At 42.3% G+C, this 26,082-nt stretch overlaps 1 protein-coding gene across 1 annotated transcript in view; it reads left to right on the forward strand.

Annotated features, from left to right (window-relative positions):
* The window catches only part of LOC133559760 (uncharacterized), a 177,077-nt gene extending 163,003 nt beyond the window's left edge, over nucleotides 1-14,074 (forward strand). The window contains exons 67-70 of the mRNA XM_061911829.1: nucleotides 2,420-2,754; nucleotides 3,963-4,178; nucleotides 12,688-12,750; nucleotides 12,845-14,074. Coding sequence (XP_061767813.1) covers nucleotides 2,420-2,754; nucleotides 3,963-4,178; nucleotides 12,688-12,750; nucleotides 12,845-12,955 — 725 coding nt within the window. The 3' untranslated portion in view covers nucleotides 12,956-14,074. The remainder of the gene's footprint in view (nucleotides 1-2,419; nucleotides 2,755-3,962; nucleotides 4,179-12,687; nucleotides 12,751-12,844) is intronic.
* Nucleotides 14,075-26,082: the final 12,008 nt, after the last annotated feature.

The raw sequence follows: 26,082 nt of genomic DNA on the forward strand, positions 1-26,082 counted from the left end.
TTATCACAGGAAAGATTAGCCTCTAGAATGGAACCTAGGTAGGTGATCTCATCCTTTACTGGTGATAACAATGTCACCCACTTTTATAGTGAAGTCACTGACCTTCTTAAGTTTGATATGGGACCCAAATAGCAGTTTAAATGTATCTCTTACAGTATGTGTGACTACCATCCACTGGTCACACTTGTCATGTCTGTGAATCAGGTTTATGTTTGATCATGTTATGTTTTGTTTTTTGGACTCTTGTTTCCATAGTTACTCAGTTTCCACCTGGTCTCCAAGTCATGCCCCTGTCCTCAGCTCTCACACCTGTTTCCAATTATCACAGCTAGTATTTGAGCCATTTGTTTTCTGTTCCTCGGCCTGGGAACTTTACCTACCGGACTTTGTATTGAACCCTCATGACCACGCACCTACCTATCCTTGCCGACCCTCATGCCTTGCCACGCTGTTCATTGTTTTGACCATGCTACGTAAGATTTATATTTGTATTTATGCCTCAGTGCAAGTTTTTGGTTTGTTTTGTACCATAGATAGTATCTTTTGTTTATTTGTATATAGTCAGGCCATTGTGCTGTTTTGTTTGGAGTTTAGTCTAGTTTATTATCCGCCGTTGTGCGCGTCCTTTGTTTTCCTGTTTTTGTATTGTAGTGTTTAAATGAATTAATCATGTATTACACTCACGTCTGGCTCCTTCCAAATTCCCTCTGCATCGGAGAAGCAATACAAGTCAAAGTCCTGACAACACTAATAATCACACCATGTACCAAATAAAATAGCTCCGAGGTCCGTAAGCACAACCAGAATCGGGGGCGGTTCTAGGCATGCTTATATGAGGGGGCAGTCAGAAATGTGAAGGGGGGCATCATGTGTACACATCATGCTCCAGCACTTTTTTTTTTGTGCTTATAGTAACGATGCTTTTTTCATTGAAATGGGTCTTTAGCTATGTGTCCAACCCCAACCTGGAGTAGTGGATTGTACTTTGTCAGGCCTCTACCTTCAGACCTGTCCAATCTGAAGACTAAGCTCCTGCTGGTATAGCTCTTACGGTCACTGAGGCACGCAAACCCCCTGACCACAATAAGGTGGCAATCCCTCAGGGGGGGAAACTGAAAAATAAAAATAAATGAATAAAATAAAATAAAACATCCTTCATCCGGATTTTATCAACCAACAACATAACATTTATCCTAACTGGATGGCCTAACTCTCAAATTTTGACCCAAAGTAGGACTTCACACACTAGTCAATATTTACAAAACTGAAAGGTAGTCTGATGAATAATGATAAAAAAAGAATCTCAAACTAATTTATAAAACAGAACTTGGGCACAAAATGCATTCACTCCAATGTATGTGTGTTGCCCACTTGCTTGTAGATTGATGAAAACGGCTGTGTTTTTGTTTTTAGGTGTCTTGGTCATATCAAATGAAACTTATAATTAGTTTATTACAAAATGTAGATTGAAACATTAAAGGTTGACTATGTAGACTTAAAAGAAAAACTACAGAAAAATAATTCTAGCAGTCGATTGCCAGACCGTTGCTAAGTAAAACGGGCCGTTGCTAGGGACTCCGCTCTGAACAGAGGACAGCAGAGGAGGACTGCTAAGCAGGATATATACCTTATGTTTCATTTTTACCCTCATTAACAACATCATTAATGACTTGTAGCTTGTTACAGGGACAGTGGAGGCTCTCTGCCTTCCAAACCACTGCTGCTCAGAGCCTCCGCTGTCACTGCTCTCGTCAAGTTGTAAAAAAAAAAAAAAAAAAGGAACTCCGTAGCACCGAAAGTCCGCGACGATAAACGTGTTTATGACGGATAAGACTACACAAATACACCCATCCTAACAAGTATATGATAAATGTAGACAACTTTTCCTTTTCTTTTACTTTCATAATGCAACAGTGATTGGATGTTTACTGAGGGCTGATGGGTGTGTGTCTGCTGCGCAGCCTGTGGAATGTTGAATACACGCACAGCGGAGGGAGGGATGAGAGGGAAGCCGACACTACTATATCGTGTGTGTCCCTTTTTCGGCGGATTTTTCCACTAGTGCAGATCATTTTGTCAACTTGTAATGTAGTAATTTTGTGAGTTTATTCAAATTTACTTTCTCAAATTTTTGATTTGAGGGGGAAAGACATTTATTTAAGGGGGCTCTGCCCCCTCTTGCCCCTGCGTGACCAGAATTATTCCAGACATTAGGCACACCGGGTTATAAGGCACATTGTCGATTTTTGAGAAAATGAAAGGATTTTAAGTCCACCTTCTGGTCTGAAAAGTAGTTTGCCCATTACTGGATGTACATCAACATCCGTAACGTATAAATGCTTGCTGAAATGCTTGTTGAGACACTGTAGTGATGCAAACACACTCACCAGTTTGTTCGTCTTCCATTTCTCATTGACAGACGACAAAACCCGCGTCCGCCTGGGCGAGAACGGCGATTACATCAACGCCAGCTATATCCGCGTGCGAGTCGGAAGCGAAGAAGTCTCCTACATCTCCTGCCAGGGCTCGCTACCCTCCACGGTGTCGGCATTCTGGCAGATGATCTGGGAAAACAAATCGGACGTGATAGCCATGATGACGCAGGAAGTAGAAAGGGCGAGGGTCAAATGTCACAAGTACTGGCCGGGGAAGATGAGCGAACCCCTTGACACGGGCAAGTATCAGGTCCACCTGGAGAACCAGCAGTACTTGGACTACTTCCACATCAAGCTCATCCGTATCGTGGAAAAAGAGGTGAGGGACATTCAAATGTTTTTTTTTTAAAGGCCTACTGAAAGCCACTACTAGCGACCACGCAGTCTGATAGTTTATATATCAATGATGAAATATTAACATTGCAACACATGCCAATACGGCCGCTTTAGTTTACTAAATTGCAATTTTAAATTTCCCGCCAAAGTATCCTGCTGAAACGTCACGATATGATGACGCGTTTGCGTGACGTCACGCATTGTTGAGGATATTTTGTTCCAGCACCGTTCCCAGCTATAAGTCGTATGTTTTCATCACATAATTCCACAGTATTCCGGAAATCTGAGTTGCTGAATCTTTTGCAATTTGTTCAATTAATAATGGAGACGTGAAAGAAGAAAGCTGTAGGTGGGAAGTGGTGTATTGCGGCCGCCCTTAGCAACACAAACACAGCTGGTGTTTCATTGTTTACATTCCCGAAAGATGACGGTGAAGCTTTACTATGGAACAGAGCGGTCAAGCAAACACGGTTGGATTGGACCACACACACACACACACACACACACACACACACACACACACACAAAGTACAGTGTATTATGGAGCGATCATTTCGAATGATCGTGTTTCGAAGAGGGACCCTCGCGAAGGGCAGAGATGGGCATCGCCACCACCCGTTGACTGGTGCTGAAGAAAGGTACGGGGCCGACCTTCAGGTTGTACAGGTACGACCATATAATCATACTAAAACACTAGTAACACAATAAGCAGATAAGGGATTTTCCAGAATTATCCTAGTAAATTTGTCTAACATCTAAATCGCTCCCACTGTATAGTCTTTTTTTTTTTTTTTCCTATTCCTTCACCTTCACTTTCCTCATCCACGAATCTTTCATCCTCGCTCAAATTAATGGGGAAATCGTCGCTTTCTCGGTCCGAATCGCTCTCGCTGCTGGTGGCCATGATTGTAAACAATGTTCAGATTTGAGGAGCTCCACAACGAACATCGTCTGCTACTTCCGGTACAGGCAAGGCTTTTTTATTAGCGACCAAAAGTTGCAAACTTTATCGTGGGTGTTCTCTACTAAATCCTTTCAGCAAAAATATGGCAATATCGTGAATTGATCAAGTATGACACGTAAAATGGACCTGCTATCCCCGTTTAAATAAGAAAATCTCATTTCAGTAGGCCTTTAAGACATTTTATTCCGACTTTCTTCTTGACCGGACTCTTTCTGGGATTTCTTCAGACGGCTGAGAGCCACACAGTCCATCACCTGAAGTTCACACACTGGCCCGATCACGGTGTTCCGCACTACTCCGAGCACCTGGTTCGCTTCATCCGCTACCTGCGCTCCGTACACCGCCAGGGCCCCGTCACGGTCCACTGCAGCGCCGGCATCGGACGCTCGGGAGTTCTCATCTGCACTGACATTATTCTGCGACTCATTGAGAAGGACTTGCCGGTGAGTGAGAACCTCTTTCTTAGCATCTGGCACTATCCACTAGCCTCTTTTGCAGAGAGGTCCTGCAAAATCAGAGCCTTGTACTTGTGATTTTTACACAGAACCTAGAAAAACAGGGCAATTGATGTGCTGTAATTGTGTTTTTTTTTTATACAAAGTATGTCTAATTTATTGCAGATAAATAGATGCGTGGCATCATCAGAATATCCCAAAATATCAATTTTACAAGCTCAATTTAAAGTACCAATGACTGTGAAGACAAATTTGTCCTCTGCATTTGACCCACCCCCTTTTTGACCCCCTGGGAGGTGAGGGGAGCAGTGGGTAGCAGCGCCCAATTCCAAGCCTTGATGCTGAGTGCCAAGCAGGGAGGTAATGGGTCCCATTTTTATACAGTAGTCTTTGCTTTGACTCGGCCAGGGTTTGAACTCACGACCTACCGATCTCAGGGCGGACACTAACCACTAGGCCAGGGGTCGGCAACCCAAATTGGTGAAAGAGCCAAATTGGACCAAAAATACAGAAAATAAAAATCTGTCAGGAGCTGCAAAAAATGAAAAGCCGTATATAAGTGTTATAATGAAGACAACACATGACATGAGTACCGTATTTTTCGGAATATAAATCGCACCTGCCGAAAACGCATCATAAAGAAGGAAAAAAAAACATAAGTCGCACTGGAGTTTAAGTCACATTTTTTGGGGAAATGTATTTGATAAAACCATCCATCCATCCATCTTCTTCCGCTTATCCGAGGTCGGGTCGCGGGGGCAACAGCCTAAGCAGGGAAACCCAGACTTCCCTCTCCCCAACCACTTCGTCTAGCTCTTCCCGGGGGATCCCGAGGCGTTCCCAGGCCAGCCGGGAGACATAGTCTTCCCAACGTGTCCTGGGTCTTCCCCGTGGCTTCCTACCGGTTGGACGTGCCTAGGTGTTTAGGGAAATGTATTTGATAAAACCCAACAACAAGAATAGACATTTGAAAGGCAATTTAAAATAAATAAAGAATAGTGAACAACAGGCTGAATAAGTGTACATTATATGAGGCATAAATAACCAACTGACAAGATGCCTGCTAAGAGTCATTCAAATAACTATAACATATATAACATGCTATACGTTTACCAAACAATCTGTCACTCCTAATTGCTAAATCCCATGAAATCTTACACGTCTAGTCTCTTATGTGAATGAGCTAAATAATATTAGATATTTTACGGTAATGTGTTAATAATTTCACACATAAGTCGCTCCTGAGTATAAGTCGCACCCCCGGCCAAACTATTAAAAAAACTGTGACTTATAGTCTGAAAAATACGGTACTCGGATGAATACGAGAAGGAGGTGTTTTTATGGTGCGTTCAAGGACCACTTGAGAGATACAACAGAGCAGGACGCCACAACGCCCGCCAGAAATAACAGTAATAGATTTTACTTGTTACGCACTTTTCATTGAAATAAATATTAAAATCCTACAATACAAACCAATATTTAAAATAAAAGCTTAGCCATTAAAACACTAGCAGTGAAACATAAGACAAATCATGCAACATTGTGTTTTTTCTAACAGTGAGTCTATTTATTTTAGTTATATAAAAAAAAAGATTTCAGTGTGTGCCCAATTTTATGAGTATAAGTCGCATCTGCCGAAAATGCATAATAAAGTAGAAAAAAAACACATATAAGTATCACTGGAGTATAAGTCGCATTTTTGGGGGAAATTTATTTGATAAAATCCAACACCAAGAATAGACATTTGAAAGGCAATTTAAAATAAATAAAGAATAGTGAACAACAGGCTGAATAAGTGTACGTTATATGAGGCATAAATAACCAACTGACAAGATGCCTGCTAAGAGTCATTCAAATAACTATAACATATATAACATGCTATACGTTTACCAAACAATCTGTCACTCCTAATTGCTAAATCCCATAAAATCTTACACGTCTAGTCTCTTATGTGAATGAGCTAAATAATATTAGATATTTTACGGTAATGTGTTAATAATTTCACACATAAGTCGCTCCTGAGTATAAGTCGCACCCCCGGTCAAACTATTAAAAAAACTGCGACTTATAGTCTGAAAAATACGGTACTCTGATGAATACGAGAAGGAGGTGTTTTTATGGTGCGTTCAAGGACCACTTGAGAGATACAACAGAGCAGGACGCCACAACGCCCGCCAGAAATAACAGTAATAGATTTTACTTGTTACGCACTTTTCATTGAAATAAATATTAAAATCCTACAATACAAACCAATATTTAAAATAAAAGCTTAGCCATTAAAACACTAGCAGTGAAACATAAGACAAAACATGCAAAAGTGTGTTTTTTCTAACAGTGAGTGTATTTATTTTAGTTATATAAAAAAAAGATTTCAGTGTGAACCTTATTTTTTGGAGTATAAGTCGCACCTGCCGAAAATGCATAATAAAGTAGGAAAAAAACATAAGTCGCACTGGAGTAGAAGTCGCATTTTTTGGGGAAATTTATTTGATAAAATCCAACACCAAGATTAGAATTTTAAAAGGCAATTTAAAATAAATAAAGAATAGTGAACAACAGGCTGAATAAGTGTACGTTATATGAGGCATAAATAACCAACTGAGAAGGTGCCTGCTATGTTAACCTAACATATTATGGTAAGAGTCATTCAAATAACTATAACATATAGAACATGTTATACGTTTACCAATCGCTCCTAATCGCTAAATCCCATGAAATCCAATACGTTTAGTCTCTTACGTGAATGAGCTACATAATAGGGGTGTAACGGTACACAAAAATTTCGGTTCGGTACATACCTCGGTTTAGAGGTCACGGTTCGGTTCATTTTCGGTACAGTAAGAAAACAACAAAATGTACATTTTTTGGTTATTTATTTACCAAATTTGTAAACAATGGCTTTATCCTTTTAACATTGGGAACACTATAATAATTCTGCCCACTTTAATCCACATTAAACTGCCTCAAGTTGTTGCTTTGATTAAATAAATTGAAAAAAACTTTCTTCTACATATAAAAAGTGTAACATTAAACAGTTTCCATTGAAACTGTTTAATGTCAACCCATCATGCTTAATTTATTACAGCATTTGGGAAGCCTGTAGTTGACTTATTATGTAAATGTTGTATTTTTAACATGTGATAGCAGGGACCCTGCTATTCAAAACTAGGCTGCTACATTACTAATGATTAATGTAACTATTGCTGAAAAATAATACAATTGCAATAGGAGAGACTATTCATCCCTAAACACAATAGAGTTCTAACAGAGAAATTAACAGAAAGACAGGGCTTTGCTGCCCCTAAAACACACATGCACACACACACAGCAAAACGAGCTAACGTTACGCTAGAAGCTAATTAGCCCTCACCTCAAGCCTATACTGTGAGCTAGCTGAGCTGCAGTTTAAGTTTCTAGAAGGCCAACAGGCTCATAGTGATGTTTGTAAGTAGGGATGCACCGAAATTAAAATTTGTGGCCGAAGCCGAATAAAACTTAAACGCTTCACCGAAGGCCGAATACCGAATAATGAATGCAGTTTTTCACAATTTTTATAATATTGCATAAATAGCTTAGAATAAATATTTAGACATGTTTTTCAAATAAAGTAATTTTTTATTGAATATTGACATTTTTTTAATATTCCAGTAGGTTCATTTTGTTCCAAAGGTTAAAACTGAAAAGGTTGGAGTGCCATCTCCGGGTTGGGGAGGAGCCCCTGCCCCAAGTGGAGGAGTTCAAGTACCTAGGAGTCTTGTTCACGAGTGAGGGAAGAGTGGATCGTGAGATCGACAGGCGGATCGGTGCGGCGTCTTCAGTAATGCGGACGTTGTACCGATCCGTTGTGGTGAAGAAGGAGCTGAGCCGGAAGGCAAAGCTCTCAATTTACCGGTCGATCTATGTTCCCATCCTCACCTATGGGCATGAGCTTTGGGTCATGACCGAAAGGATAAGATCACGGGTACAAGCTATCTCCCTTAGAGATAGGGTGAGAAGCTCTGCCATCCGGGAGGAACTCAAAGTAAAGCCGCTGCTCCTCCACATGGAGAGGAGCCAGATGAGGTGGTTCAGGCATCTGGTCAGGATGCCACCCGAACGCCTCCCTAGGGAGGTGTTTAGGGCACGTCCAACCGGTAGGAGGCCACGGGGAAGACCCAGGACACGTTGGGAAGACTATGTCTCCCGGCTGGCCTGGGAACGCCTCGGGATCCCCCGGGAAGAGCTAGACGAAGTGGCTGGGGAGAGGGAAGTCTGGGTTTCCCTGCTTAGGCTGTTGCCCCCGCGACTCGACCTCGGATAAGCGGAAGATGATGGATGGATGGATGGGTACAGATAAGGAAATTGTGTTGCATTAGCTCGTTGTAGTGCAGGATAAAAAGAGAAATAATGTGCAGCTATAGATAAATAGATTATTGTACAGATAAATATTGCAATTTTGCATATGCATCCACGTTTATGGATGTATGTTATATTGTCTTTTTATTCCAGCGAGTTTATCCGTCTTTGGGGGGGAATTGAGGGAATTATTTAGATGCCTACAAGAGAGTCTTATGGCCTGAAGAAGGGAGAAGCTGTTACAGAACCTGGAGGTTCTGCCACGGAGCTGTGGAACCTCTTTCTAGACTCCAGTAGTGAAAACAGTCCTTGGTGGTGGTGGGAGGAGTCTACAGATTTTCTGAGCCCTGGTCAGGCAGCGGCTTTTTGCGATCTCCTGGACAGGAGGAAGAGGAGTCCTGATGATCTTTTCTGCCGTCCTCAACACTCTCTGCAGAGACTTCGGCGGACGGGCGTTAGCTGCTGGCTAGCCAGCCAAGAGAACCTCTTCCGGTGGGCGTTTTAGTGTTAAAAACTAAACGTGAAGCTATAAGCCAAAATGTGTCCACACTGTGTCCGCTTGTAAGTACTCTGTTAATGTGTGCCGCAGAACCATACTTGCCAACATTGAGGCGTGGTCGGGGGCGGGGCGTTGTTGGGGACATGGTTAAGGGGGTAGGAGTATATCTACAGCTATCCATCCATCCATTTCCTACCAATTATTCCCTTTGGGGTAGCGGGGGGCGCTGGTGCCTATCTCAGCTACAATCGGGCGGAAGGTGGAGTACACCCTGGACAAGTCGCCACCTCATTGCAGTATGTGTAGAAATCTTTATAATTGAATCACTTATTTTTCAACAAGTTTTTAGTTATTTTTATCTTTTTTTCCCAAATAGTTTAAGAAAGACCACTACAAATGAGCAATATTTTGCACTGTTATACAATTTAATAAATCAGAAACTGATGACAGTGCTGTATTTTACTTTTTTGCTCTGATTAGGGGGTACTTGAATTAAAAAAAATGTTCACAGGGGGTAAATCTTTGAAAAAAGGTTGAGAACCACTGCTCTAAAAGCCGTAGATGTTATTGTCTCATATGCATGCACAGTAGATGGCAGTATTGTCATGTTTAAGAGTGTCACAACATTGCTGTCTACGGCAGACAAACTGCTTTACGGTAGATGAACACGTGACTGCTGTTGTTGTGTGTTGCTGCGCTGGGAGGACGTTAATGAGACTGCCTAACAATAAACCCACATAAGAAACCAAGAACTCACCCTCGATCATTCTACAGATATAACGTCATTAGGCAGGCTCGCTGTTTATATTGTGGGAAAGGGGACGTGAAAACAGGCTGTCGACACGTCACTCGCGTCCGCATGGAGCTGGAGGGGGCGCGGCCTCCAGCTCCGCCTGAATTTTGGGAGAAAACTTGTCCCGGGAGGTTTTCCGGAGAGGCGCTGAATTTCGGGAGTTGGCAAGTAACGTATTTCCTTGAATTGCCGCAGGGCATAAAGTATGTGCCTGCCTTGAATTACTGCCGGGTCAAACTCGCTTCGCAAAATAATTAGCGCATCCTTAGTATTACCGCCTGGTCAAACTCGTGATGTCACGAGTGACACTTCCCCTGTCATCATTTACAAAATGGAGGAGGCTGATTTCAATACCGGTAATTTGAAATCGCATAAAGGGAAGAAGATTAAGAGCTACTCAGTAGGATTTAAGGTCCAAGCTTACATCACACAAATTTTTACTGCATGCCTTTGGTAAGCGCAGGAGTGAGAAGAGGTTTTAAATTAATTAGCGCCCCGACGGCAATTCAAGTATAATAATAATTAAAGCTGCAAGCAGCGTTGGTCGGGTCCGCCTTCGGCTGCTGCCCCCGAGACCCACGGCCGGATAAGCGTTAGAAGACGCCTTGGAGCCACTATTTTGAGAATCTAATGCATTGTGAAAGTAATGCAGTTGTTGTATTGAAGTGAAAATATCAAACTTCCTGTTGATTTTTGCTAAAGTATGTTAATTATTCAAATGTAGGTCTAAGTGAGACCTACATAGTGTTTTTTGTTTCATGTCTCTCTGACATTCCTACCGGAAGTTACAAGCAGTTTTGTCTGTGTTTTCTTCCTAGGAGCAGTTTGTCCGTGTTGTATTCCTAGGGGGGCGGTAGAGCGCAATTTTGAGTTTTGAGGTTAGGTTTTTTCATCAGATCGCAATTTTTGCCAGACCTGATGTGTGTGTCAAGTTTGGTGGGTTTAGAAGCATTTTAAGGGGGTCAAATAACAGCTCAAAGAGGCAAAAATGACATTTTTTAGGAGACTTTGCACAGGGGTTCTTTGAAGGCGCGTAAAATCAAAACCTGAGAACTTATCAAAACTCTGTTCTATACTTTTAATCAGAAGGGTCCAATCCCTCCCCTGTGCGAGTTTGAAGCCAAAACAACAAACGCACTCAGAGGAGATGTTTAAAGAAAGGTGACCGGTTTTTACATAACTTTTGTTTTGAAGGGGGGATTGCAAACTTCCTGTTGATTTTTGTTGGGGGTGGTCAATCTATGAAATGTAGGTCTAAGCGAGACCTACATAGAGGGTTTTGTTTCATGTCTCTCCGACATTCTTACCGGAAGTTACAAGCAATTTTGTCTGTGTTTTCTTCCTAGGAGCAGTTTTTTCAGTGTTTTATTTAAAAATAGCGCTAGAGCGCAATTTTGAGTTTTAGGGTTTGGTTTTTTCATTAGATCGCAATATTCGCCAGTCCTTATGTGTGCGCCAAGTTTGGTGACTTTTGAAGCATTTTAAAAGGGGTCAAATTACAGCGCAAAGAGGCAAAAATTGCATTTTTTGCGCAAATTTTATTTTGAAGGGGTTTTTGCCAACTTCCTGTAGATTTTTGCTGAAAGAAGTGAGTGTATGAAAATAGGGTCTAAGTCAGACCTACATAGGAGTTTTTGTTTCATGTCGCTATGACATTCCTAACAGAAGTTACATGCAGTTTTGTCCGTAATTTTTTCCTAGGGGGCGCTAGAGCGCAATTTTCATTTTGGGAGATTGGTTGCTTAATATGTTGGGAAGGTTTGCTATACCGACGTGTGTGTCAAATTTGGTGAGTTTTGAAGCATGTTAAGGGGGTCAAATTACAGCATGTAGGTGCGGAATAATAATAAAACACAGCAGTTTCATACCAATTATTCCCTTTGGGGTAGCGGGGGGGGGGCTGGTGCCTATCTCAGCTACAATCTGGCGGAAGGTGGAGTACACCCTGGACAAGTCGCCACCTCATCGCAGTATGTGTGGAAATCTTTATAATTGAATCACTTGTTTATTTTTCAACAAGTTTTTAGTTATTTTTCTATCTTTTTTTCCCAAATAGTTTGAGAAAGACCACTACAAATGAGCAATATTTTGCACTTTTATACAATTTAATAAATCAGAAACTGATGACATAGTGCTGTATTTTACTTCTTTATCTTTTTTTTTCAACCAAAAATGCTTTGCTCTGATTAGGGGGTACTTGAATTAAAAAAAATTTCACAGGGAGTACATCTTTGAAAAAAGGTTGAGAACCACTGCTCTAAAAGCCGTAGATGTTATTGTCACATATCCATGCACAGTAGATGGCAGTATTGTCCTGTTTAAGAGTGTCACAACATTGCTGTTCACGGCAGACAAACTGCTTTACGGTAGATGAACACGTGACTGCTGTTGTTGTGTGTTGCCGCCGCGCTGGGAGGACGTTAATGAGACTGCCTAACAATAAACCCACATAAGAAACCAAGAACTCACCCCCGTTCATTCTACAGTTATAACATCATTGGGTATCAGTTATAACATCACATGGCAAAGGACCCTAATAATAATGGATTAGATTTATATTGCGCTTTTTCTATTGTCAGATACTCAAAGCGCTCACAGAGAAGTGGGAACCCATCAAGTATGCGCCGAACATGCTCCTCTGCTCGCAAAACCAGCAAAGACGATTAATACCGGTCCCCACGACCGTGTCATGAAAACCGCTTGAGCAGTTTTTACTAACAAAGAACTAAAGCCATCAAGTACGATACAGTCATCAAAAGAAGAGATACCAATGAAAGTTGAGTTAACTTCCTTGTTGGGGGTAATGAAGCGCTATTACCTCACGCACGGGCTAATTGAACCGCCATCTGTCCCGTTGCCTCTGTCCTCAGATCAACGTCAGCGACATCGTAAAGGAGATGAGACTTCAGCGGCACGGGATGATTCAGACCAAGGTCAGTGCCAACAGGGAAGGGGGGGTCAAGTGTCAAAAGTTCAAGCTTTAAATCAAGCCGGCTTCCCCACGTTTTGTCTCTGTCTTGCTTCCAGGAACAGTACCTCTTCTGCTACAAAGTCTGGTTGGAGGTTTTACAGGGCATTTTACAGCTCCACGGCACCCAGTGGCCGCCGGAAAGTCCCCAAGACCACAAAATTGTTTGAATGTTTGCGTTCGAGCGCACACCTTCCTACAGCGCTTGACTGTTTTCATACAGTGTGTGTGTGTGTGTGTGTGTGTGTGTGTGTGTGTGTGTAGGCACTTACATACAGTACATGTCCTCCTTGCGTCTGTCTTTAGACCTTTTCTCGCATTTTTCAGGCTTAGTGATCTGCCTTATGTCCTTTATTTGATTGGATGATGTCTCTCAATGGCGTTAAATTTGCAAATTGCCATCATTAGTTTAGAAAATGTAGGACTGATCTCCAGGTCACCCGTGCATAAGATCATCTTACCAAAGTTTATTATCTGATAAGTCGACGGATGCGAGTTGTTTTTATTTCATCAAGTGCATTTGTACCCTGGACGGAAAAACTAGGGCTTTCGGCAAAAAGAACATTACTGATTGTGCGAATCATCTAAAAAGGAATGAAAAGAATCAAGTGCCTTGGAATGACTCGTGCGCCGCTTCGACCCTGAGCTGCTAGTCGCAAGTGGACGGACCGCGGATTTGACTGAATGTGCGGATTTTTGGTCTTTTTTGCCGTTGAGTATTTGCTTAATCCAAAAGCACAGACAAGTTCGTGGTCACAGTGTAAAGATTTTTGTTTTCGGGAGCCCGTTTTGTATGAAAAAAACAAAAACAAACCTTTAAACACCCTGCAGATAAGTTAACATAACACATTTATACATTTTCAGTTCCCGCTGGTTGAATTTGTGATTACAGCCTTTATCTGTTTTCACTGGCTATTTTAATACATGCAATACTAACGAATGAGGTTTACATAATGTACAGGAAGAAAATAACGACGGATTTATACCTCTACTTTTTAGCTGCTATCGCACGCTCATCGGCCCCTTTTACACAGCCTGCCTTTAGTTTTTGTTTTCCTGTGTGGTTCTTCTTTTCGGAGGTAATAGCAGAGCCGGCATTCAGCACTTGTACTTCCAGTTTGTGGTGAAAGCAATTGACTAAATGTTTTATAAGCTTAGCTATGTTCCTCATTCTGTATTAAGATCAGAGGTGGGTAGAAACGTGCTACATTTACTCCGTTACATCTACTTGAGTAACTTTTGGGATAAACCGTACTTCTAAGAGTAGATTTAAAGCAACATACAGTGGGGGCGAAAAAGTATTTAGTCAGCCAGCGATTGTGCAAGTTCTCCCACTTCAAATGATGACAGAGGTCTGTAATTTTCATCATAGGTACACTTCAACTGTGAGAGACAATGTGAAGAAAAAAAAATATCAGGAATTCACATTTTAAAGAATTTATTTGTAAATTATGGCGGAAAATAGTATTCAAAGCTCGCACTGATAGGAGGTTTTGGCTCAAAATCTCACGATACATGGCCCCATTCATTCTTTCCTTAACGCGGATCAATCGTCCTGTCCCTTAGCAGAAAAACAGCCCCAAAGCATGATGTTTCCACCCCCATGCTTCACAGTAGGTCTGGTGTTCTGGGATGCAACTCAGTATTCTTCTTCCTCCAAACACGACCAGTTGAGTTTATACCAAAAAGTTCTATTTTGGTTTCATCTGACCACATGACATTCTCCCAATCCTCTGCTGATCATCCATGTATCCATTTTGGTATAACTCAACTGGTCGTGTTTGGAGGAAGAAGAATACTGAGTTGCATCCCAAGAACACATACCTACTGTGAAGCACGGGGGTGGAAACATCATGCTTTGGGGCTGTTTTCTGCTAAAGGGAGAGGACGATTGATCCGTGTTAAGGAAAGAATGAATGGGGCCATGTATCATGAGATTTTGAGCCCAAGAACACCATACCTACTGTGAAGCATGGGGGTGGAAACATCATGTTTTGGGGCTGTTTTTCTGCTAAGGGACAGGACGATTGACCCGTGTTAAGGAAAGAATGAATGGGGCCATGTATCGTGAGATTTTGAGCCAAAACCTCCTTCATCAGTGGTTGACCAAATACTTATTTCCCCACCATAATTTACAAATAAATTATTTAAAATTCCTACAATGTGAATTCCTGGATTTTCTTTCCACATTCTGTCTCTCACAGTTGAAGTGTACCTATGATGAAAATTACAGACTTCTGTCATCATTTTAAGTGGGAGAACTTGCACAATCGGTGGCTGACTAAATACTTTTTTTTGACCCACTGTACATTTACTTTTACTTGAGTATATTTATAGAGAACAAACGCTACTTTTACTCCACTCCATTTATTTACATTCAGCTCGCTACTGATTTTAGTGATCTCTCAATGCACGCTTGTTTTGTTTTTGTCAGACAGACCTTCCAAGTAGGATCTATCACATGCCTGCGTTTCACCAATCAAATGCAGTCACTGGTGACGTTTGACTCCGTTTCACCAATCAAATGGAGTCACTGGTGACGAATGACTCCGTTTCACCAATCAAATGCAGTCACTGGTGACGTTTGACTCCGTTTCACCAATCAAAAGCAGTCACTGGTGACGTTTGACTCCGTTTCACCAATCAAATGGAGTCACTGGTGACGTTTGACTCCGTTTCACCAATCAAAAAGAGCCAGGCGGCCACATGATTAACTGCACATTTTTTTTATAAACCTTTATTTATAAATTTCAACATTTACAAACAGTTGAAAATAATAATCAAAGTACAAAAACAGTACAAAACAGGGCCAGGGGGTGTAAATTCAAAGTAACTAAAATAGAATGCAAAAAATATATATATGTTTATAAAATAAAGCGCAAAGCCATAGGCTCACTCAATCTCAGTAAATAACTTAAATTTGGAACACAGCATCATCGTTTTCATAACTTTTTGGTTGTTAGAGGTAGAGTGTTTTAATGTAGAGTCTAAATCTTTTTAAAAGCACAAAAAAAAAGTGCGGGTATTGAGAAACTTACATTTATGAATATAAAAGTTAGCCAATAGTATAATGAGGTTGCAAAGGTAAAATTAATTTTCAAATTTGTTTTCAATACAGTGTAAAACCAAATATATATTATTGTTTTAGTTGCTTAAGAAATATCCTGGCTCTGAATTTGTTCATTGCTATTTTTATGTTTTTGTGCATTACTTGTTGCCGTCATCATTAAACAAACAGGTTACTCGTCAGTTACTCAGTACTTGAGTAGTTTTTTCACAACATACTTTTACTGAAGTAAATATTTGGGTGACTACTCCTTACTTTTACTTCAATCAATCAATGTTTACTTATATAGCCCTAAATCACTAGTGTCTCAAAGGGCTGCACAGACCACCACGACATCCTCGGTAGGCCACATAAGGGCAAGGAAAACTCACACCCAGTGGGACGTCGGTGACAATGATGACTATGAGAACCTTGGAGAGGAGGAAAGCAATGGATGTCGAGCGGGTCTAACATGATACTGTGAAAGTTCAACATGATACTTGAGTAATAAATCTCTAAAGTAACAGTACTTTTACTTGAGTACAATGTCTGGCTACTGTACCCACCTCTGATTAAGAGTTACAGTTTAGACCCCGTGCAGGATCTCTGTGTAAAAGGGGCTGCGGGCGCACACACCAGCTCCTATACTGCATGCGCACTCTTAAAAAGGAGTTGACTTGAACATGATGTGGAATGTAACAAAACGAAAGCAATAGTGTAGAGAGAGCCATCACTCTGAAAATGTGAATGCTTTTTTTTTTTTTCCCTCCTTGTTGGAACGCGAGCGAGTTTGATCTGTGAACAAACGCCGACTGTGAAGAAGGTGCTTGAGCATCGTGAAATGTAATAATCCTTAATTGCACTGCTGCGTATCTATGCTATAAATGCATAACTTGTCACTGCTATATGTATATGTATATGTATATTCCTCCAAGTGGAACAAGCTCTCTTATTAAAAACTATACTGAGATTGTGCTCGTGCGTTTTTTTGTTTTTTTTTAGCACCCCCTGACACCCCGACGCGCCGTAACTCAACGTGAACAACGGAGCAGGCGCTGGCGGCAACAAGGGAGAAGGACCGGGCCTTAAATCTAATTCCACCGAGCACCTCGCCACTTTTACTGCGGGCTGTGCTCCCTCTCGGGTTTTTACTGCAGGGTAAATAAGCGGCTCTCACAGAGGGCTTTGTGACGGCCTGGAAACGGACTGCACGCTCTGCACGCACGTCAACCTGACTTCCAGGGGAGGCGGTCTCGAAGGAGCGAGATGGACTCCCCCGCTTCCTGTCTGTGCAGGAAGCGGGGGAGTCCATCTCGCTCCTTCGAGACCGCCTCCCCTGGAAGTCAGGTTGACGTGCGTGCAGAGCGTGCAGTCCGTTTCAGGCGTCACAAGCCTCTGTGAGAGCCGCTTATTTACCCTGCAGTAAAACCCGAGAGGAGCACAGCCGCAGTAAAAGTGGCGAGGTGCTCGGTGGAATTTAGACTCTTTAAGAGCCCGGTCCTTCTCCCTTGTGGAGGGGGTCCGGTCCGATGACCATGGATGAAGTACTGGCTGTCCAGAGTCGAGACCCAGGATGGACCGCTCTCCTGTATCGGTTGGGGACATCTCTACGCTGCTGATCCGCTTGAGATGGTTTCCTGTGGACGGGACTCTCACTGCTGTCTTGGAGCCACTATGGATTGAACTTTCACAGTATCATGTTAGACCCGCTCGACATCCATTGCTTTCGGTCCCCTAGAGGGGGGGGGTTGCCCACATCTGAGGTCCTCTCCAAGGTTTCTCATAGTCAGCATTGTCACTGGCGTCCCACTGAATGTGAATTCTCCCTGCCCACTGGGTGTGAGTTTTCCTTGCCCTTTTGTGGGTTCTTCCGAGGATGTTGTAGTCGTAATGATTTGTGCAGTCCTTTGAGACATTTGTGATTTGGGGCTATATAAATAAACATTGATTGATTGATTGACTCTGACATCAATAAATAGAATAGAAAGTACTTCATTGATCCCTGGGGGAAATTCAACATGTAATTATAAATCCTGCATAAACTGTAATAAACTGCATAAATGTGGGCTGAATGCTTAACATTTTCAAGACAGTAATTTCTCACGACCGCGATAATAAGTAGGAATCATTACAGAAAGATTACAGTCAATCAATCAATCAATCAATGTTTACTTACATAGCCCTAAATCACTAGTGTCTCAAAGGGCTGCACAAACCACTACGACATCCTCGGTAGGCCCACATAAGGGCAAGGAAAACTCACACCCAGTGGGACGTCGGTGACAATGATGACTATGAGAACCTTAGAGAGGACCACATATGTGGGCAACACCCCCCCCTTCCCCCAGGGGACCGAAAGCAATAATTGTCGAACGGGTCTAAACTGATACTGTGAAAGTTCAATCCACAGTGGATCCAACACAGCCGCAAAGTCCAGTCCAAAGCGGATCCAACACAGCAGCGAGAGTCCCGTCCACTGCAGAGCCAGCAGGAAACCATCCCAAGCGGAGGCGGATCAGCAGCACAGAGATGTCCCCAGCCGATACACATTTATCTATTCTAAATCTTAAATAAACACGATCAAACATCAGCTTACAATGCCGTCTTTAGGATTTGCGCTATACTGCCTATAAAGCCCTTGAAAACATCCAAACACCTCCATTGAGGTTGTATATGCATGATGTAAGTATATATGTAAAGCTGTATGATTATTACTCACTGCAGACTTCATGAGAACCAAAATATATATATACATATATATATATATGTGACTTACTGTACAATGTCTGCTGTCATTAGGATGCACTGATAGGATGTTCATATATTCCCATTTAGATGAAGAATGACTCTTAATCCTCACTAAGAAAAAAAGGGTGGAACCAAGCGTCTTTTCCTGTCGTTCTCGCCATTACCGGGTCTAAATTGTCTGTCAAAGTGTACCAACTTGTCAGAATACATCTTCGTCCTTCTACTATTCAGGTGAAAGGCATTATTCATGCTCTACAATAGTTTGACGACAGTTGGTACAAAATGCGGCTGCTAGACTTTTGACAAGAACAAGAAAGTTTGATCACATTACGCCTGTACTGTATATACCCTTATATACATATATACATACATATATACCTATACTGTATATACCTTTATATACATATATACATACATATATACCTGTACTGTATATACCTTTATATACATATATACATACATATATACCTATACTGTATATACCTTTATATACATATATACATACATATATACCTGTACTGTATATACCTTTATATACATATGTACCTATACTGTATATACCTTTATATACATATATACATACATATATACCTATACTGTAGATACCTTTATATACATATATACATACATATATACCTAAACTGTATATACCTTTATATACATATATACATACATATATACCTATACTGTATATACCTTTATATACATATATACATACATATATACCTATACTGTATATACCTTTATATACATATATACATACATATATACCTGTACTGTATATACCTTTATATACATATATACATACATATATACCTGTACTGTATATACCTTTATATACATATATACATACATATATACCTATACTGTATATACCTTTATATACATATATACATACATATATACCTGTACTGTATATACCTTTATATACATATGTACCTATACTGTATATACCTTTATATACATATATACATACATATATACCTATACTGTAGATACCTTTATATACATATATACATACATATATACCTATACTGGCTCACCTGCACTGGCTTCCTGTGCACTTAAGATGTGACTTTAAGGTTTTACTACTTACGGATAAAATACTACACGGTCTAGCTCCATCCTATCTTGCCGATTGTATTGTACCATATGTCCCGGCAAGAAATCTGCGTTCAAAGGACTCCGGCTTATTAGTGATTCCTAGAGCCCAAAAAAAGTCTGCGGGCTATAGAGCGTTTTCCGTTCGGGCTCCAGTACTCTGGAATGCCCTCCCGGTAAAAGTTCGAGATGCCACCTCAGTAGAAGCATTTAAGTCTCACCTTAAAACTCATCTGTATACTCTAGCCTTTAAATAGACTCCCTTTTTAGACCAGTTGATCTGCCGCTTCTTTTCTTTCTCCTATGTCCCCCCCTCCCTTGTGGAGGGGGTCCGGTCCGATGACCATGGATGAAGTACTGGCTGTCCAGAGTCGAGACCCAGGATGGGCCGCTCGTCGGGACCCAGGATGGACCGCTCGCCTGTGTATCGGTTGGGGACATCTCTACGCTGCTGATCCGCCTCCGCTTGAGATGGTTTCCTGTGGACAGGACTCTCGCTGCTGTCTTGGATCCGCTTGAACTGAACTCTCGCGGCTGTGTTGGAGCCACTATGGATTGGACTTTCACAGTATCATGTTAGACCCGCTCGACATCCATTGCTTTCGGTCCCACATCTGAGGTCCTCTCCAAGGTTTCTCATAGTCAGCATTGTCACTGGCGTCCCACTGGATGTGAATTCTCCCTGCCCACTGGGTGTGAGTTTTCCTTGCCCTTTTGTGGGTTCTTCCGAGGATGTTGTAGTCGTAATGGTTTGTGCAGTCCTTTGAGACATTTGTGATTTGGGGCTATATAAATAAACATTGATTGATTGATTAAAGGCCTACTGAAAGCCACTACTAGCGACCACGCAGTCTGATAGTTTATATATCAATGATGAAATATTAACATTGCAACACAAGTCAATACGGCCGCTTTAGTTTACTAAATTGCAATTTTAAATTTCCCGCGAGATATCCTGTTGAAAACGTCGCGGAATGATGACGCGTGCTTGTGACGTTATTGGTTGGAGCGGACATGTTCTGCCAGCGCCACACAACGGCTAAAAGTCGTCTATTTTCATCGCATAATTACACAGTATTTTGGACATCTGTGTTGCTGAATCTTTTGCAATTTGTTCAACTAATAATGGAGACGTCAAAGAAGAATGTTGTTGGTGGAAAGCGGTGGATTGCAGCTGCCTTTAGGACCGAAACACAGCCGGTATTTCTTTGTTGTGAAGCTTTAACACAGAGCGGTCAAGCGAACATGTTTCTCTACGTCAACCAGCAAGCTTTTGGATGGGAAAATTGTGATATTAAGTCGTCTCTTCCTGGAGACTTTAGTGGATTATGCGACCTCATCCTGCAGTTCAAAAAGGCAACTGTGATCTTGGCTCCTCAGCTTCTCTGAGAGACACTGGCGTTCCCCGCAGCCATCCGACTTTCAGGTATGACTATAATCTCACTAAAATACTATTAACACAATAAGCAGATAAGGGATTTTCCAGAAATATCCTAGTAAATGTGTCTAATTTCATCTGAAACGCTCCCACTGCCGCCTTTTTTTTAGTGCTTCACTTCAACTTTCCTCATCCACAAATCTTTCATCCTCGCTCAAATTAATCGTCGCTTTCTCGGTCCGAATAGCTCTTGCTGCTGGTGGCCATGATTGTAAACAATGTGAGGATGTGAGGAGCCCTACAACCCGTGACGTCACGCGCACATCGTCTGCTACTTCAGGTAAAAAGGTAAGGCTTTTTTTATTAGTGACCAAAAGTTGCAAACTTTATCGTCGATGTGGTGGTTAACTGACCAGCATCTCGCAGCTATCCTGAGAATTGCCACGACCAGACTCACTCCATACTTTGAGGCATTGGCCAAAAAAGGGAGCTCAACATTAATGAATTGATTAACGTGGACCCCGACTTAAACAAGTTGAAAAACTTATTCGGGTGTTACCATTTAGTGGTCAATTGTACGGAATATGTACTGTACTGTGCAATCTACTAATAAAAGTTTCAATCAATCAATCAAAAACAACACTGTTCCCACTGAAACTGTGAGTTTCTCTGCTGTTATTCTGTGATAATCAAAAGTAAACAAGTAAATAAAATGTATACTGTGAATTTCTCTACTGTGTTTATTCCTAATCCAATTAAAGTAATGCATTTGAAAAATCTGTTAATGAGCCTTGCTGCAAACTCATATGTTGTGAATTAGTGAAGTGAATTATATTTATATAGCGCTTTTCTCTAGTGACTCAAAGCGCTTTACATAGTGAAACCCAATATCTAAGTTACATTTAAAGCAGTGTGGGTGGCACTGGGAGCAGGTGGGTAAAGTGTCTTGCCCAAGGACACAACGGCAGTGATTAGGATGGCGGAAGCGGGAATCGAACCTGCAACCCTCAAGTTGCTGGCACGGCCACTCTACCAACCGAGCTATGCCGCCCCGGTTACATGTTTGTAGGCCAAATCCTCTCACGTAGTGACTTTTAAATGTCATTTATATCAGTGGTCCCAAACCTTTTTGTATCCGCGGACCGGTCAACGCTTAATAATTTGTCCCGCGGCCCGGGTGGGGTAAGGGATGGGGATACGGGGGGGTGTCTTTTTTTTTTCTTCTTCTTTTTCATGAAAAAGGGACGTTTTTGTCATGAAAAAGGGAGGTTTTTGCGGTTGGTGCACTAATTGTAAGTGTATAATGTGTCTTTTATGTTGATTTAATAAAAAAAATTTTTTTTTTTTTAATAAAAATGAATACAACTTCACGGTGGCAGAGGGGTTAGTGCGTCTGCCTCACAATACGAAGTTCCTGCAGTCCTGGGTTCAAATCCAGGCTCGGGATCTTTCTTTGTGGAGTGTGCATGTTCTCCCCGTGACTGCGTGGGTTCCCTCCGGCTTCCTCCCACTTCCAAAGACATGCACCTGGGGATAGGTTGATTGGCAACACTAAATTGGCCCTAGTGTGTGAATGTTGTCTGTCTGTGTTGGCCCTGCGATGAGGTGGCGACTTGTCCAGGGTGTACCCTGCCTTCTGCCCGATTGTAGCTGAGATAGGCGCCAGCGCCCCCCGCGACCCCGAAAAGGAATAAGCGGTAGAAAATGGATGGATGGACAGTCGCAAGAGTCCAGTCCAAAGCGGATCCAACACAGCAGCGAGAGTCCCGTTCACAGCGGAGCCAGCAGGAAACCATCCCAAGCGGAGGCGGATCAGCACTGCAGAGATGTCCCCAGCCGATACACAGGCAAGCAGTACATGGCCACCGGATCGGACCGGACCCCCTCCACAAGGGAGAGTGGGACATAGAAGAAAAAGAAAAGAAACGGCAGATCAACTGGTCTAAAAAGAGAGTCTATTTAAAGGCTAGAGTATACAAATGAGTTTTAAGGTGAGACTTAAATGCTTCTACTGAGGTGGCATCTCGAACTGTTACCGGGAGGGCATTCCAGAGTACTGGAGCCCGAACGGAAAACGCTCTATAGCCCGCAGATTTTTTTTGGGCTTTGGGAATCACTAATAAGCCGGAGTCCTTTGAACGCAGATTTCTTGCCGGAACATATGGTACAATACAATCGGCAAGATAGGATGGAGCTAGACCGTGTAGTATTTTATATGTAAGTAGTAAAACCTTAACTCTCGCGACTGTGTTGGATCCATTATGGATTGAACTTTCACAGTATCATGTTAGACCCGCTCGACATCCATTGCTTTCCTCCTCTCCAAGGTTCTCATAGTCATCATTGTCACCGACGTCCCACTGGGTGTGAGTTTTCCTTGCCCTTATGTGGGCCTACCGAGGATGTCGTGGTGGTTTGTGCAGCCCTTTGAGACACTAGTGATTTAGGGCTATATAAGTAAACATTGATTGATTGATTGATATATATATATTTTTTTTAAATAAAAAATAATAAAACATTCTTCTGGGGCCCGGTGGTTGGGGACCACTGATTTATATTATTTCACACAAACACTCCATCCATCTGATCCTGGCCCGGCCCCCCTGTCAAATCTTAGAACCCAATGTGGCCCTCCTGGCAAAAAGTATGCCCACCCCTGCATTAGCTTCATTGTTAGCTGCCTCTTGCTAGTGTTTTTTTACGAGGTAGAATGCATAAATAATGTCCTCTTACATAAGGATGGTGGGGTAAAATTGTATTGTACCATATGTCCCGGCAAGAAATCCGCGTTCAAAGGACTCCGGCTTGTTAGTGATTCCCAAAGCCCAAAAAAAGTCTGCGGGTTATAGAGCGTTTTCCGTTCGGGCTCCAGTACTCTGGAATGCCCTCCCGGTAACAGTTCGAGATGCTACCTCAGTAGAAGCATTTAAGTCTCATCTTAAAACTCATCTGTATACTCTAGCCTTTAAATAGACCTCCTTTTTAGACCAGTTGATCTGCCGCTTCTTTTCTTTCTCCTATGTCCCCCCCTCCCTTGTGGAGGGGGTCCGGTCCGATGACCATGGATGAAGTACTGACTGTCCAGAGTCGAGACCCAGGATGGACCGCTCGTCGGGACCCAGGATGGACCGCTCGCCTGTATCGGTTGGGGACATCTCTACGCTGCTGATCCGCTTGAGATGGTTTCCTGTGGACGGGACTCTCGCTGCTGTCTTGGAGCCACTATGGATTGAACTTTCACAGTATCATGTTAGACCCGCTCGACATCCATTGCTTTCGGTCCCCTAGAGGGGGGGGGTTGCCCATATCTGAGGTCCTCTCCAAGGTTTCTCATAGTCAGCATTGTCACTGGCGCCTAACTGGATGTGAATTCTCCCTGCCCACTGGGTGTGAGTTTTCCTTGCCCTTTTGTGGGTTCTTCCGAGGATGTTGTAGTCGTAATGATTTGTGCAGTCCTTTGAGACATTTGTGATTTGGGGCTATATAAATAAACATTGATTGACTGATTGAAAAAAAAAGCGCAGTTTCCCTTTAAGTGAGGGGTTTCATCCATATTGCAGTGTGGCCTGCGAAGCATTAAAAACAACATTTCTGCCCCAGCTTGAATCCATTTGAACAGATAAAAAGAAGCCGTGGCACGTTTTCGCCGTCTGCGTTTGGATGTTAGAAATATTAAAATCTGGAGTCTGTGTGGTTGAGATCAAAAGGCCCGGCCTCCGCGGGCTGTCACCAAATCCCTGTTTTCTTTTCATTCCGCCCGCCATTGCAGAAACGTGAGGACCGAGAGCAGACTTTGCGGGTTAAGATAAGATTTTGGAGATGCCGCCCACCCTTTGGCCCTCACTCCCCTTCCCAGCGATGCGCTGAAGAGGCCTGACAGTCATTAGAATGCAGGATGCTGGTGACCCCACAGGCTGCTGTGTGATGACATCCCACTGACACACACACAGAGCGAGCATTCATCCCCCCCTCCGTGAACAAACCACACGCTTGTCAAAGGAAACTCGTGGTGATTTTTGGACTCTTCTGGCATGTTCAATTCTTCGCTTTTAGAAGGACAACGGATCGCTTTTCCTTTGTTTTTGCGGTGGAGCTGGAATTGCACCATGACTCAATACAATAGACTTAACATATTACTTGATGGAGGAGCTCGGGGTTGTCATGTTTCAACTGAAGAAATGTGGGAGTTATTATCAATTTATCAAGCCCTGCAGGGATACGTGAAAAAGTATAACACCGCATGAAGTTTTTCTTCCTGACAGCGTGTGTTTGTTTGTGTAAGCTCACTCTTCAGGGCCGCTACACACAAAAGGGTGATCATTTGTTAACACATGCTGGGTTTGAGTTTATTTGGAACATGCATGCACACAACATGATACATAAATAAATAAATAAATGGGTTGTACTTGTATAGCGCTTTTCTACCTTCAAGGTACTCAAAGCGCTTTGACACTACTTCCACATTTACCCATACACACACATTCACACACTGATGGAGGGAGCTGCCATGCAAGGCGCCAACCAGCACCCATCAGGAGCAAGGGTGAAGTGTCTTGCTCAGGACACAACGGACTTGACGAGGTTGGTACTAGGTGGAATTTGAACCAGGGACCCTCGGGTTGCGCACGGCCACTCTCCCACTGCGCCACGCCGTCCCACATCCATACTTGCCGACCATTGTGTGTGAGTGAGTGAATTGTATTTATATAGCGCTTTTTCTCTCGTGACTCAAAGTGCTTTACATAGTGAAACCCAATATCTAAGTTACATTTAAACCAGTGTGGGTGGCACTGGGAGTAGGTGGGTGAAGTGTCTTGCCCAAGGACAACGGCAGTGACTAGGATGGTGGAAGCGGGAATCGAACCTGCACCCCTCAAGTTGCTGGCACTGCCGCTTTACCAACCGAGCTGGACCGACCATTGAGGGGTGAGGAGTATATTTACAGCTAGAATTCACTGAAATTCAAGTAAAAAATATATATATATATATATATATATATATATACACACATATATATATATACA

Source organism: Nerophis ophidion, linkage group LG09 (assembly GCF_033978795.1).
Source record: "Nerophis ophidion isolate RoL-2023_Sa linkage group LG09, RoL_Noph_v1.0, whole genome shotgun sequence".
Classification (NCBI taxonomy): Eukaryota; Metazoa; Chordata; class Actinopteri; order Syngnathiformes; family Syngnathidae; genus Nerophis; species Nerophis ophidion.